The sequence below is a fragment of the Pogona vitticeps genome, chromosome 4, assembly GCF_051106095.1.
Source record: "Pogona vitticeps strain Pit_001003342236 chromosome 4, PviZW2.1, whole genome shotgun sequence".
NCBI lineage: Eukaryota > Metazoa > Chordata > Lepidosauria > Squamata > Agamidae > Pogona > Pogona vitticeps.
The window spans coordinates 225,191,191-225,204,455 of record NC_135786.1 but is presented as its reverse complement, the minus strand read 5'-3'; the positions used below and the strand labels follow the sequence as shown (position 1 = coordinate 225,204,455).

Sequence of the window (13,265 nt, the reverse complement as noted above, 5' to 3'; positions counted from 1 at the left end):
AATCTACAACACCATGAATGCCATAGTGGCCAGTGATGAACTCACTCTAATCCAGTGTAGTCTCCAGTCCATGGACTTTATGTACTCCACAAAGCCATTTTTATGCCCCCACCAAGAAAAAAAAACACCTGCACAAAATTAGCATTTCCTGTTCCTGGAAGCCTTCAGGAGCAGCAATATTGTCAAATGGACTTCAGCTCCTCATATTCCAAACCAGGAAAACTCCATCCACTTCCAGAATGCATTGGGTATTTTGGTACATATTGAACTATATAGTGTACAAACAAGTTTAAAATACTCCACAAAAACTGTATTAAATATGATTAAACATTAGTCAAGATTTAAAAACCATGTTAAAACACTTTAAAATATCTACATTTCATAAACAGAGCATCCCCTAGCCTAGACCAGTGGTTCTTAACGTGGGCGATAATGCCCCCCAGGGGGCGATTTCATTTTTCAGGGGGGCGGTAGAACGAAAAGGGGCGGCATGGGGTCCATAGGGTCCCTCCCAGCCCTGAAATGATAATATTATTTAAATCATCATCATCAAAGTACAGAGATCTCATCTGTGGATGAAACGCACTTCAGCGTTCCCCGTGGGGCTTTGGGAACAATATCAAGACATTTCACACAGTACTATAAGCAGTTGCAAATCTCAGAAATAACACTATCAGAACTAAGAAAAAAAACGGCAATACTAAAACCAGCATACATATCGCGCCGATATTTAACAGACACTTAGGTTTGTTTGTTTTTGTTAAAGCTTGTATCTGTTATGGAATACCAATCAATGTTTTTAAATAATTTTGACTGACTGTGCCTGGTGTTTTTGAATGATGATAAAAAGGTAAAGGTTGCCTTGACATTTAGTCCAGTCTTGTCCACCACGTCCCACCAATGATGATGATGATAATGATGATCAAAACCTGCCTATAGTCCCCGCGGCCAGAAATGGACGGGCACCTATGACTAAAAGAGACAGTTTGCCCTTCGCTCCTTTTACTCCTTCCCCCTTTTTTTCGAAATCGCACCTGGGACGCCTCCGGATCCCGCCTCGCCTCGCCGTCCCCGCCAGCTCATGAAGAGAAGGTACCGGTCCATGGCCCAAGACCAGCCGCCCGCTTGCTCGCTGGCCGGCCCGGTCTCCGCGGTTCGAATTTCCCGCGCGGCCTACTAGGCCTCGCCCGCCTGGCTCTTTCCGCTTCCCGGGAGAGGAGGAGGAGCCGCCGCCGCCCCGGCGCTGCCTTCTCGGGCCGTCCTCCTTCCGCTTGCGGCCCCGAGGAGCGTCATGGCCAGCTACTCCAGGGCCGCCCAGGTGAGAGCAGCTCTTTCTCCTCAGATTCCTCCTTTTTTTAAATACCTCATTTTTTTTTACCTCAGCGGCAGTTTTCCCGCCAGCCACCGTGAGAAGCCATGCCTTCCAAGCCGCTTTCCTGACGGGGAGAAAACCGCAATGAGTCCCGATAAACATGCCTATAAAGAGTCGGGATCGTTACTTAGTCCGGAGTGAATTCGTATTCTCGGACTACTTAAGCATGGAAAAGAAGATGGGGTGGGTTGGGGAGGGAAGGTTGCAGTCTTTTTATTTTTAACGCTGCTCAGGGTGGAAATAAGTTCTTGCTTCTGGGGAAAAACTTGCACGTGACAGTGTTTTTCTTTTAGCTGAAACGTCTTAAAAAGTAGGTTGTGGGAATGTTTAAAAATGTGGAAAAATACGATGTTGCAACGCCTTTTTAAGTGACATCTGACCTTTTGATAAGTAGGCATGTTTGCTCCCATTTGCTTCAGTTGGCTTTGCTCCCAAGTAAGCCTCTCTACTTAGGATTGTGGCCTGGCAGCCCATTAGGAGCAGGCAGCCCTGTTGTTTTTCACATAGCAGTACTAAAGAGAGAACTTTCTCCAGGTGATGTTAAAATAAGCCTAGGTTTGAGCTTTTGTTTGCAAAGATTTGGCAGGTCTTGCAAGATAGGGATTATTCTGATTAATTTAAAGTGTCTTGGATCACCTACTTTTAATTCTGACAGGATAGCTGTCTGTCTCTTACCAGCAGCAAAGGTTTCTTTTCAGGCAGGTTGAAGGTGAATTTCGTCTTGTCACAATGAGAGCAGATTCTTAGACATCACCGTTCACAATTAGGGATAGGGATGTTTGTATACGAATATCCCCGCACGGGTGGTGTTAACGAGGGTCCAGCCTCATGGGGCTGGATGGTCCACTCACTGATCCGCTGCAGACGGTGGGATTCTGCTAATGGCACTGCAGCGCACGATCCGCTCACCACTCCTGACAGGAGGACCAGCCTCGCTGCAAGGTCGAACAGTTGCAAGCGGATTGCGCGCTGCGGCGCCATTCGTAGAATTGCGTCCATGGCGGATCGGTGAGTGGACCATCTGGCCCCATGAGGCTGGACCCTCGTTAAGGCCACCTGTGCAGGGATATTCCTATATGAAGCTCTATTCAGAATGTCCAAGACGTTTGGTCAGGGGTGATGGGGGTGGCTCACGACATTAAGCGCATGTACTGTATTTCAATACATTAAATTGCCTTTGTGTTGTTGCTTTCTAGCAATGGGCCACATTTGCCAGAACATGGTTTCTTCTAGATGCGAAGATGCAGCCACCTGGCAAAATTGCAGCAGTGGCTGCCATCAGACTTGAAGGGAGACACAAACCTGTGTTCCACGCGCTGAGTGAGTTTTCTCATGGACGGAAACAATTTACCTATAGCAGAGCTGGCTTATTTTCACAGTGCAAAGCAGGGGTTGGCAGCTTGTGTTCATAAGGCTATATATGGGCTTTGGCCTGCTGGCACAGGATTCTTGGCTTCATATGAAAAGCCTTCAGTAAGTGATCAATTCAGGCTTCTGCAAGAACTTTCTTTGCTTTCCTGCACAAGTTGAAGAGGGAAAGAAGTGCAATGAGAGGGGAGAGCGGTGGGCTTCTTTATTTTTGGTTCTGGCTCCATCCACCCCTGGCTTCAGCTGCAGCTCACATACATACCTGGCTGAAAGATGGTCCGCAAGCAAATGTGATCATTTGACCACCCTTGATTTTAAAGTAGGGATGGGATGAATTTGCATTTAGATGGTAAAGGCTGATTCAATATAGCATTCAGGGTAAGAATACCAGCCACCAATCCACTATCCATAAATCCTGATGTGACCAACACCCTAATGTTGTTTATGGATACAGTGTAATAATGCTGACATTAAATTTAAAACAAATTCAAAACTTTTTCCTTTCTGTACCAAACACAAAGCACTTCAATTCTAACTTCAGGCTTTTATATTGAAAGTAGGCAACTTGTGGTCCTCCAGATATTCTTGGATTGCATTCTTCATTATCTCTTATAGAAGGGGTAGCCGTGCAAGTATTAGTCTTGCAAGCATTATAGATAAAAGCAAAATTGAAATAAAAAGTAAAGAGACAAAAACATGGTGGCATTATCACTGGCCATTTGATGGGCTGACTAAGTTTGATGGAAGCTCAGTCCAACAGCCTTGAAAGATTGCATGTTGTTTAGCTCTGTATGTTGCTGAGGCATGCAATCCATCTACTAATAGTGGAGACTTTGCTGTTAAGCCAATTTATCAGTAATGGTGGACATTAGAAGCAATTGTTTCAATACGTGCTTTTGAAGTAATTCCTGCTGAATTCCTTACACTCACTGTCCTGTATTAGAAGTTGGTTATTCCTAATCTCAGTAATAGACTCTTTTATTATTAGGTGATCTTGGAGATCATGTTGTCATAATCAACACAAGACATATTGCCTTTTCTGGTAACAAATGGGAGCAAAAGACATATGCATCACATACTGGGTAAGCATTACATAATCTTAAGATTAAAAATATTGAATACATCAGTACTGTTGTCACAACATATATATGTGTATTGCAGTTGGTTTTTCAGATTGGTTTCATTTCAGTATGTCACTGGTCTGCACTCAGCATTGGTGATGCGCTAAATAGCTTGGGATGTGAATATTTGACAGAGTGCTTCTATCTGTATGTGTTCCTGATCATTCAGATTTACCAAGGCAGGAATCACATCTGTGTCCCATGATTTCATACATAAATGATGTGGAAGGCCAAAGGAGGGCTTTTCCCAGTTGTAGCACCCCAATAATAGAATGCTTTCTCTTTGGAGTTTAGATTGGTACAAACATTGGCTTAATTTCAGTACAGGTACTCTTAAAATCTAGATGTACACCAGTATGTTTTTGGTGAGATCATGATTTGGCTTTTGGTTTTATTTTTCACCTGTTGAATTGTTGAAACTTGTTTTAAATGGTTTAAATTGTTTTAGATTGTTTTAAAGTTACTATATTGATTATATTCTGCCTGAGAGTTTTAGATGAAGGATGCGAGTAAATGTTCAAATAGTGCTAAGATTCTAGATAGCCTGGAGGGTTGGAGCACCTGGTTGCAAAGGCAGGAGCTGGAAATTTGATCCCCCACCATCCCTGTCTGGTGAAGGAACAGTTTGTGCAATCTTGAGCACACTGCACAATCCCAGAGCATCCCCAGAAGCAGCAGCTGGTAAACCATATCTAAAGGGTCGCTGTAAGTCAAGATTGATTTGACAGCATATGATACAGGTTTATATACTTCACCCTTGAGGAAGTGACAAAGACAACTGGGGAAATAGGTTGTGTCCCTAGTGTAACAGCTCATTAACTGGTTTGTTAAATAATAACAAACTAGTTAAGTTGGGCTTTTGTCTTCCTCTCTGTTATAGGAACCTTTCTGTTTAGGAATATATACTTGAATCCGTAAAAGTGATATTGTTTCTGTTTAAGTGCAACACTACAATTGTTGATCTGCATAGAGTTTAGAAATCAACTAGAATTGTGCTGCTAGGCTGAAAAGTAAATAGCAGAATTATGCATTTACTGTCTTGAAATGACAAATGTTTTTAAAAAGATAAAGCACATGCGAAATCATCAGTTATTTAAAATGCTCATAAGTAGCTAAAAACTCTTTAAAATATAACGTATTGTAGCATAGAGTTTTGTGTCTGTTTAGGAAATGTTTGTTAGTAATTAAAGGTTCCCCTTGACATTTAGTACAGTCGTGTTCGACTCTAGGGCGCAGTGCTCATCCCTGTTTCCAAGCTGTAAAGCCAGTGTTTTGTCTGTAGACAGTTTCCGTGGTCAAGTGGCCAGCGCAATTAGACATGAAACACTGTTACCATCCCACCGAGGTGGTTCCTATATATCTACTCGCATTTTTACGTGCTTTCGAACTGCTAGGTTGGCAGGAGCTGGTACAAGTGACGGGAGCTCACTCTGTTGCGTGGATTCGATCTTACGACTGCTGGTCTTCTGACCTCGCAGCACAGAGGCTTTGCGGTTTAACCTGCAGCGCCACCACATCCGTTTGAAATGTTTGTTAGATAACCATTAAAATTTCTCCAGTTTCTGGCAAGATCTATTATTTCTTACATACAAGATCTGTTACTTCTTATTTGGGCTAAACACACTATATACAGTACCAGAGATTTCAGATCCCATTTGTGAAGGTTCTGAGCCTATTTGACTTCCTCCAAATTATTGCTGATTGGCAAGAAATCACAGGTTTTATTTTTAATTTAGGTTTAGGTTTAGCTGTTAGTTGGTCATAATTCATGGTAAACTCCCTTCCCCTCTCCAACTTTCTGTGCACAGACTAGCGTGTCTAATGTGTTGCTGGGCTTAGGAACTGGGATGAGTGGTGAATCTCTCACACTATTTCTGCCTGCTCTGAAGATAGGTAACACATGATGATCTTTCCTCAAGTTCAAAAAGAAGGGTCAGTGTGGTCTTATACTGTGCTGAGTTTTGAGACAATCTCATACTGACCTCAGAAAAGTGGTGACTAATTGTAGTGGTTTTTTAGAATAAGAAAAAGTTCAGTACAGTATAAGAAATCCCTCTTCTGTTTTTTTTAGTCTCTAATTTAAACCAATCCATTTAATAATGTTTACATTACCATGCATGCATGTTTTTCTTTTCTAGTTGATAAACTTTTTGTAAGCACTGAATTATACAAGCATTTTTAAATTTCCTTGTTTTTCTCGCTTTGCTTTGCAGATACCCTGGTGGCTTCAAACAGGTAACAGCAAAGCAGTTGCATCTTAAAGACCCAACAGCAGTAAGTGGACATTCTTCTCTGACTTCTCTCTTTATTATATATCTATAAATGACTTCTGTGTAAATCAACATATTTCTTAACTGAGAGCATATTACAGATAGCATGCTGTCACTTCACAGGCACCCAGCCTTGGAATTGTCTCTTATTATTCCTTGATTATTTGTTCCCCTCATCGAGCCTGGGGACCAGCTCACACATTGACAGTATGGTTGCATGAGCTGTGAATGACAGTAGCATGTTGTCTCTGCGGGACATAGACAATAAAGAAGCATTCATATTGTTTTGCAGTTCTCTCTCTCTGGTCATATTAAGTAGCTACATAATTATTTCACAAACAGCATCCAGTCACCTGTGCTGTCTCCATATTGCATTTGCTACTTCTTGATCTCTATATATTTTTTCTTTAGTCAAATAAGAATGCTATCCTTTTAACTCTGACTGTAGTTACATCAGTCCTTTTTGTACTAATGCCAGGCCATGTTTTCTTCCAGCTTCCTTTTTTTAAAAAAAGTCTTCTTTTTTTACAGTTCCCTATCCCACCACGGGACGTGGTGGCACTGCGGTTAAACCGCAGAAGCCTCTGTGCTGTAAGGTCTGTAGATCTTCAGCTGTAAGATAGAATCCACATGACGGAGTGAGCTCCCGTCGCTTGTCCTAGCTCCCGCCAACCGAGCAGTTCTAAAGCATGCAAATGAGAGTAGATAAATAGGGACCACCTCAGTGGGAAGGTAACAGTGTTCCATGTCTAGTTGCGCTGGCCACATGACCATGGAAACTGTCTATGGACAAAACACTGGCTTTACAGCTTGGAAACGAGGATGAGCACCACCCGTTAGAGTCAAACACGACTGGACAAAAATTGTCAAGGGGAACCTTTACCTTATCCCTCTATACTTTCTGATCTCCCTCTTGCAGCCTTTTTTGTTCCCCTGATACGCTAAAGCAATAGTTACTCTTACTATCCCATGTCCTACACTAGTCTCTGTGGCTTATGCCATGCTGTACTTTATGCTCATACAGCTTCCATGGGGCTATCAAGCCTCTTCTCTTCTTCAGCAGAATTATTCTTGAACCATTATGGGTATGGCTCACTTGTTTCTCCTTTGTCCCTGACTCTCTCTTACTGAGGTCTTCACAAATTATGGCTTAGATTAGCCACGGTTGTTTGCAGTTGACATCTTCTGGCACACATAGAGAAGTAGTATGAAGGATTTACATTGCTTCTGCTAATGGCAGACTCAGACAGGAGGAACAGTTTCCCAGGTCTTGTTCTGGCATGAAGTCAAGCGTGCATTCCCGTCTCTCTCTTCCCTGCTGTACTGCTTCCTGGCTTAGTAAACTAAATATACAATCATGCCATGATCTGCCAAGCTTCATATGTGCAATATGTACCCTGAAGTAAAGCAAGTCAAGCTTTGTATTTCATTTATGGCATGCTTGTAAAAATGGAGGGAATCTCTAGTTTGATGGTTGTTGTGGGTTTTTCGGGCTCTTTGGCCATGTTCTGTTGCCGGCATCTTCAGAGGACTGGAGTAGGAACTCTGTCCATACTCTGTTGGTGTTTGTTGGATAGTATTTATAGCTGGGGGAATGGCTTTTGTCTTTTTTCAGGAGATAGGGTGATCAGCATGTTTTTTTGTGATGAGAGAGGGGGAGAGGGAGAGAGTATCTGTCACTGTGATTGATGGGTGTCGTTAGCTTGTCTTTTTTGTGCAATGATCTCTTGTTTGATGCATTGATTTAAATTACGTGTCACATTTATATTAGTTCATGTATCCCCTAAACAATTGTGCATATCTGACCATTAAACTATACTACTAAATTAGATTACTGTTTACTCTCTATATAGTAGGATCTTTTGTACAGTGTTTAGATGAATTGACTTTTTCCAACTTTAGAACATTTTAAAGAATACACAACTTTATTGGTATCAGAAATTGGTATTCAGATTATGTGGTATTATAGCAGTCACAAGCAATGCTATGAATGTAACTGAAAATCTAATTTAAGTCTTGAACTGTCCAGTACATTTCTTTGTAATCCCTGACTTTTATCTGCTCCAGAACTAAATCTGCAAGTGATTCTGTGATACTAATGGTTTCATATTGTGTGCTGCTGTTTAAAGTTACTCTATATTTAAAGTGCAGAAATATCTTGCAAAAATAGCCAGTGCTAACAGATCCTATTTAAGATTTCTCTTATATTATTAAATGTATGTGTGTGCCATCCAATCAGTTCTGACGATGGCAAACCTTTTCAAGGTTTTCGAGGTAGAGAACGCACAGAAGTGCATTCCCTTCTTCTGGGGCATTGTGGGACTGTGCAGCTTGCCTGTGACTACGGAGGCACAATGAGGAGCTGAACTCCCAACATCTGGCTCTGCATCCAGATTTTCTTTTATTAAATAGGATCCATTAAATTTTTATTTTTTATTTTTCAGTTACACTTTTGACCACTGGAGGGCAGCATAACCCAATATGCCTCAGATTTAACCACTGAACAATTTCCACTCCAGATAGATAATCCAAGTTCCATAAGAGTGAAGAAAAGTGTCAAAATACTGTGACTAGCAAATACATATTTGATAGTGAAACACTGCATATTGGAATAGTTCGGTTTACTGCAGGAAACTTGTATTTTGGTCACAACTTAGAAGCATCTTAAGCATAACATGTTGCTGTTCTATATAAATGCAACTAAACAGACACATTTGTACTATATCAGTACCTCTGCAGTGTTTCATAGCCATTCTCAACCTTTTTTTTGGCCACAACTATAAATATGAACGAAGTATAAGCCAAATCAGGATTGTATAAGTTGCTTAACAAACCTTATAAGGTGGCATGTGAAGAATTGTTTCCAGTCTGTGGCCCCCTTCAAACGTGCCAGGGTCCTGCTGGTGGCCATATGGCGCCCATTGAGAATGGGTGGTTTGAAGGATTAATGAAATGACCCATGAGGTAAATCATAGCCATCTAGAGCAATGCTTTGCAGCTTTACTCAAGAGTAAGTGCCACTTTGTTCAGTGGAATTTACTCCCAAGCACTAAGTGAAGTCCTAATTCAAATGCATCAGGTAGTGCAGTCCTGATTCAAAAAGGCACTGAGTGAAGGGTTAGAATTGGGCACAATATTCTTCTGTTTTCCTGGTTGAACCCTTTTCTACCCAAAGACCTCGGAGACAGGGCAGTTGGTTGTGTGAGCTGATCTGCTTTTCAGCCAGTGAAGATCTCCTGGCAGAAAGAACCCCAAAAAGGTGGGGGGAGAAAAGGCAGAGTATGGGGACAGCCAGGTTGTACCAGATCCAGACTTTCTCCAGCTCATGACTAGAGCCACAGTGCTTGCACAAAGTTAAGCCAGTGTAAGGGCAATTTCTTAACACCCCTTGGTTGTGAGGGATTTGGATTCAGATTAGCCTTTGCCCCAAAGCACAAAACACCTGCTCATTAGAAGCTACGTTCCTTGGCCTCTTTTAAAGAGCAGATATTTTATATTTTGTGACAGAGGGTACTTACAGAATCGAGAAAGTCCTTCAGTGCTCCCCTCCCTCTGTTTCTAATAAATCACCCTGGGTGTGCACTGAAAGCAAAGCAGAATTATTGGTTATAATGTTACCAGATGACAATTTTATTTGCCAAATGACATTTGCCACCATTCACACTTGCCTATTGAAAACCTATGGATACTCTGAAACTACTTGCCACAAGATGATCCAGTATAGTTCCCACATTAAACCATCTCATCAGAATGGAAGACCAGTTGTGTGGGGCGGGGGGGGGGGAGTGAGTGAGAATGGCCTCGTGATCCCTAGTTTGTCCTAAAAGACTGGCATCAAGAATTGGACCTAAACGCATAATTGAAAAATATGATTGAGAAGAAATCTAGAACTCCCAACAAATACTACATCTATATTTGTTTGGAATTCCAGATTTAATAGAGGAAAAGTGGAGCCAAAAAGTAGAAAACACGGACCAAGATCAGCTGCAAGGTCTGTGGATAGGAGTAAATTAGAGAAACAGAAACATAAAGAGTTTATGCAGAGAGAGACAGAGAAACTGTGATGTAAAAGGAGTTGAGCCGTAGTCAGCTGTGTTATCTCAGAAGATTTGCCTTGGAAAAGACAGTTATATGGAAAATACTAAGTATTGATTCAAATGGCTATGCACTTGGTAATGAATATATTGCATTGACATATTTCACTCCCACTCGTCATTCTTTTCCATAAACACTGCTTGCCTGAATATATTGAGTACACAAAAGATAATAAATGTCTTTTTGTCATGTTACAGTTTTATTTGCTTTCTTAAAAACATGATTGTGTAATGTTATACTCAAGGAATCAAAAGGGTCTGTGGAAATCTAGAAATATGGCAGCTGGAACCAAGGTCTATCAAGTTTAGCATACAAGTAAATTTAATTACAACAGCATAATTTTTACAAATGTAAAACTAGTCCGGTCCTCCCTCATTCCTCTCCTTCTTCTTTGCATGGTTCCTATATTGCTACAAGACATTTCAAAACATTATTTCTGTTTTCCTTCACCTTGTCTATACTTGTCTAACGCAATATGTTTCCCTCAGTTTGCACCAATTTTTTTTATATTCCGGCTGTCCCACAAGTGCTTTCCCAGCACAAAGGGAAGAACGTATGGAGATTGGGGCTTTATTTAGGCGAAGTTCCCAACTGAGCTTTGAGTCTGCAAGAGTCTGAGTGAAATCCTATGCTTAGTATAATAAGTCACACTAGAGTAGGCCCATAGGAGCAGTGGGCTTTTGGTAACTCCTTCATAAGTTCCACTTATTCATATGGAAATATTCTAGGTGCCACTTGCTGGGCTAAAGTAAGTCACAACTGGATGCATCTGAAGATGTGGGCTGCAGGCCATGAAAACCTGTGCAAAATAAAACTTGTTAGTCTTCAACGTTCCACAAATCTGTCTTGCTCCAACACAAACACAGCCACCCCTCTGGAAATCTCTGTTGAAATTTGTGTTAACTCCCTTTGGAGTTAGCACATGTAGGACAGGGTTACAAAAGGACCTGGCAAAATAGAATAGAACATTGTACCCACCATGAGTTCTTCTGCATAATCTCGTTTTGCTGATTAACCTATAACAGTATTCTCATTTACTGCAAAGTAATTTAAGCAAAGTCTCCCTTTTATTAAGAGGGGGGAAGGGAGAGGTGGGCAATTAAAGCATAATAAGATCTATTTCATGTGAGGAAGTCTGTATTAAAGTTCCATGTAACTAAAGAATACTCCTGTTTTCATGACTTTCACTTGCCGGTCAATTGTATTACCCCCCCCCATCTTCTAAATTTCTGGTGGGTGTGGGTGTGGGTGTGTGTGTGTGTGAGAGAGAAATTTCATGTGTGAAAGGTTTTCCAATTACGGTACTTTTTGATTGTATTCCAGCAATCCACACTGATGTTTTTTTTAACTGCAAAGGAAGTTATTTTAGATTATTTTTTTTATTTTAAATAACTTAGAGGAAATTAAATTACATACCTACAGGTACATGGAGAGTGTAATGGCCCTATAGTGATTTTCACGTTTCCAGATAAAAATGTATTATTATCTTTGTTATCCTTACAGTTTTCCTTCTTTTCATTCAACACTACAACAGTGGTCCCCAACCTTTTCCCAACTATGGATCGGTTGGGGGGGGTGGCGTGCCTGCAGGGGGGCAGAGCTCACTCACGCGCATGCACACGGTGCACTCGTGGGGGTGTAGGAGATCTGAGTCCGCGGCCTGGTCCCGGGTTCCGGACCAGGGGTTGAGGACCTCTGCTCTACAACTTTATATTGCCAGAATGTTTAAGAAGTTCATCTTTGGTATAGCTTCCTTAAAATAAAGCATGTTTGGTCTGCCATTGCTCTAAAGAATTAAAAAAAGCCACAGTTTTGCTGTTTTGTGCAATAGATCCATTCGAGAAGAGTCTATATGGCTTTCAACTTCTTAAATAAAGGAATATTTTGGCATATTGAGATCTTTTGCTCTGGACTGTGGTTCTTCTGAATACATTAACATGAGCCCAGTGAATGAGTTTGTTTGTTTGTTTGTTTGTTTGTTTGTTTGTTTGTTTAATTTATATCCCACCTATTTAGACCGAAGTCTACTTTGGGCAGCTAACAATATTAAAATAGAATAAAACAACAATATTAATATTAATACATTAGAGGATGGTGAAATAAGTTAGGTATCAACAGGAGGGAATTATTCACACTCCTGTTCTCATAAGTGATCCTGTTCATTTGCAGTAGTGGGCAAACATTTTGTCAGGTTTGCGTCCCACGCTTAGGACTGATCCAAAGCAGCTTGCTGACATGTGAACTCTGAGGAAAAAGTTAAAGAAGCATTGGAACCCTAACAAGACAGTTTTCACAGCCTATTGTTTGCAATTCGGGACAGAATATCCTTAATGGAACTCATGAAGGAGTTACCAAATGCCTACTGATTCTGTGGGCCTGCTGTAGTGTGACATACTATACTAAGCACAGGATTTCACTCAGACTCTTGCAGATTCAAAGTTCAATTGGGAACTTTGTCTAAACCACAATCTCCATATGGTCTTCTTAAAGAGCCCTGTGGCACAGTGGCTGAACTGCAGTACTGCAGTCAAGCCTCTGTAAACAACCTGAGTTCGATCCCAGCAGATTCAGGTAGCTTGACTCAACCTCCCATCCTTCTGAGGTTGGTAAATAGACTACCCAGCGCACTGAGGTTTGCATAATTGTATGGCAAACTGGCCAGAAAATGTTAGCACTGTGGGGTTAGTATATTAGCTGAAACAACAACTTCAAGCCTCATGATCGCTCAGCGAAGGCCATGCTGAGAATAATTGTCACTGAGACCTCAAATCCACAACCTATACATAGCTACCTTCTGACCATCCCTCTACTATGGCACAAGGTGAAATAAAGATTCTTTTTTTAAAGGGGTAGCAAGTAGTGTTATCTTGTCATAAATTCTCAGTTTATTCTCATACTTTGGCTATATTGTGTTTGTGATCTAGAAATACATTTCAAGATGCTCAAGTCCCTACTAATACTTAACATTATTCTTGGCTTTGCCTTAGTTTTCCTACACACATACCTCTGTCTTGCAAGAAAAACATACATCTTGTTTAC

The 13,265-nt window shown here is 41.1% G+C and overlaps 2 protein-coding genes across 3 annotated transcripts in view; one reads left to right on the top strand and one right to left on the bottom strand.

Moving 5' to 3' along the window:
- Positions 1–1,170, bottom strand: part of MTBP (MDM2 binding protein) — a 34,930-nt gene extending 33,760 nt beyond the window's left edge. For both annotated transcript variants that reach the window (XM_020796551.3, XM_020796552.3), the window contains exon 1: positions 1,035–1,170. In XM_020796551.3, the coding sequence (XP_020652210.3) occupies positions 1,035–1,104 (70 nt within the window). In that variant the 5' untranslated portion in view covers positions 1,105–1,170. The remainder of the gene's footprint in view (positions 1–1,034) is intronic.
- Positions 1,171–1,183: 13 nt separating this feature from the next.
- The window catches only part of MRPL13 (mitochondrial ribosomal protein L13), a 30,264-nt gene continuing 18,182 nt past the window's right edge, over positions 1,184–13,265 (top strand). The window contains exons 1-4 of the mRNA XM_020796553.3: positions 1,184–1,318; positions 2,569–2,692; positions 3,729–3,822; positions 6,075–6,135. Coding sequence (XP_020652212.1) covers positions 1,292–1,318; positions 2,569–2,692; positions 3,729–3,822; positions 6,075–6,135 — 306 coding nt within the window. The 5' untranslated portion in view covers positions 1,184–1,291. The remainder of the gene's footprint in view (positions 1,319–2,568; positions 2,693–3,728; positions 3,823–6,074; positions 6,136–13,265) is intronic.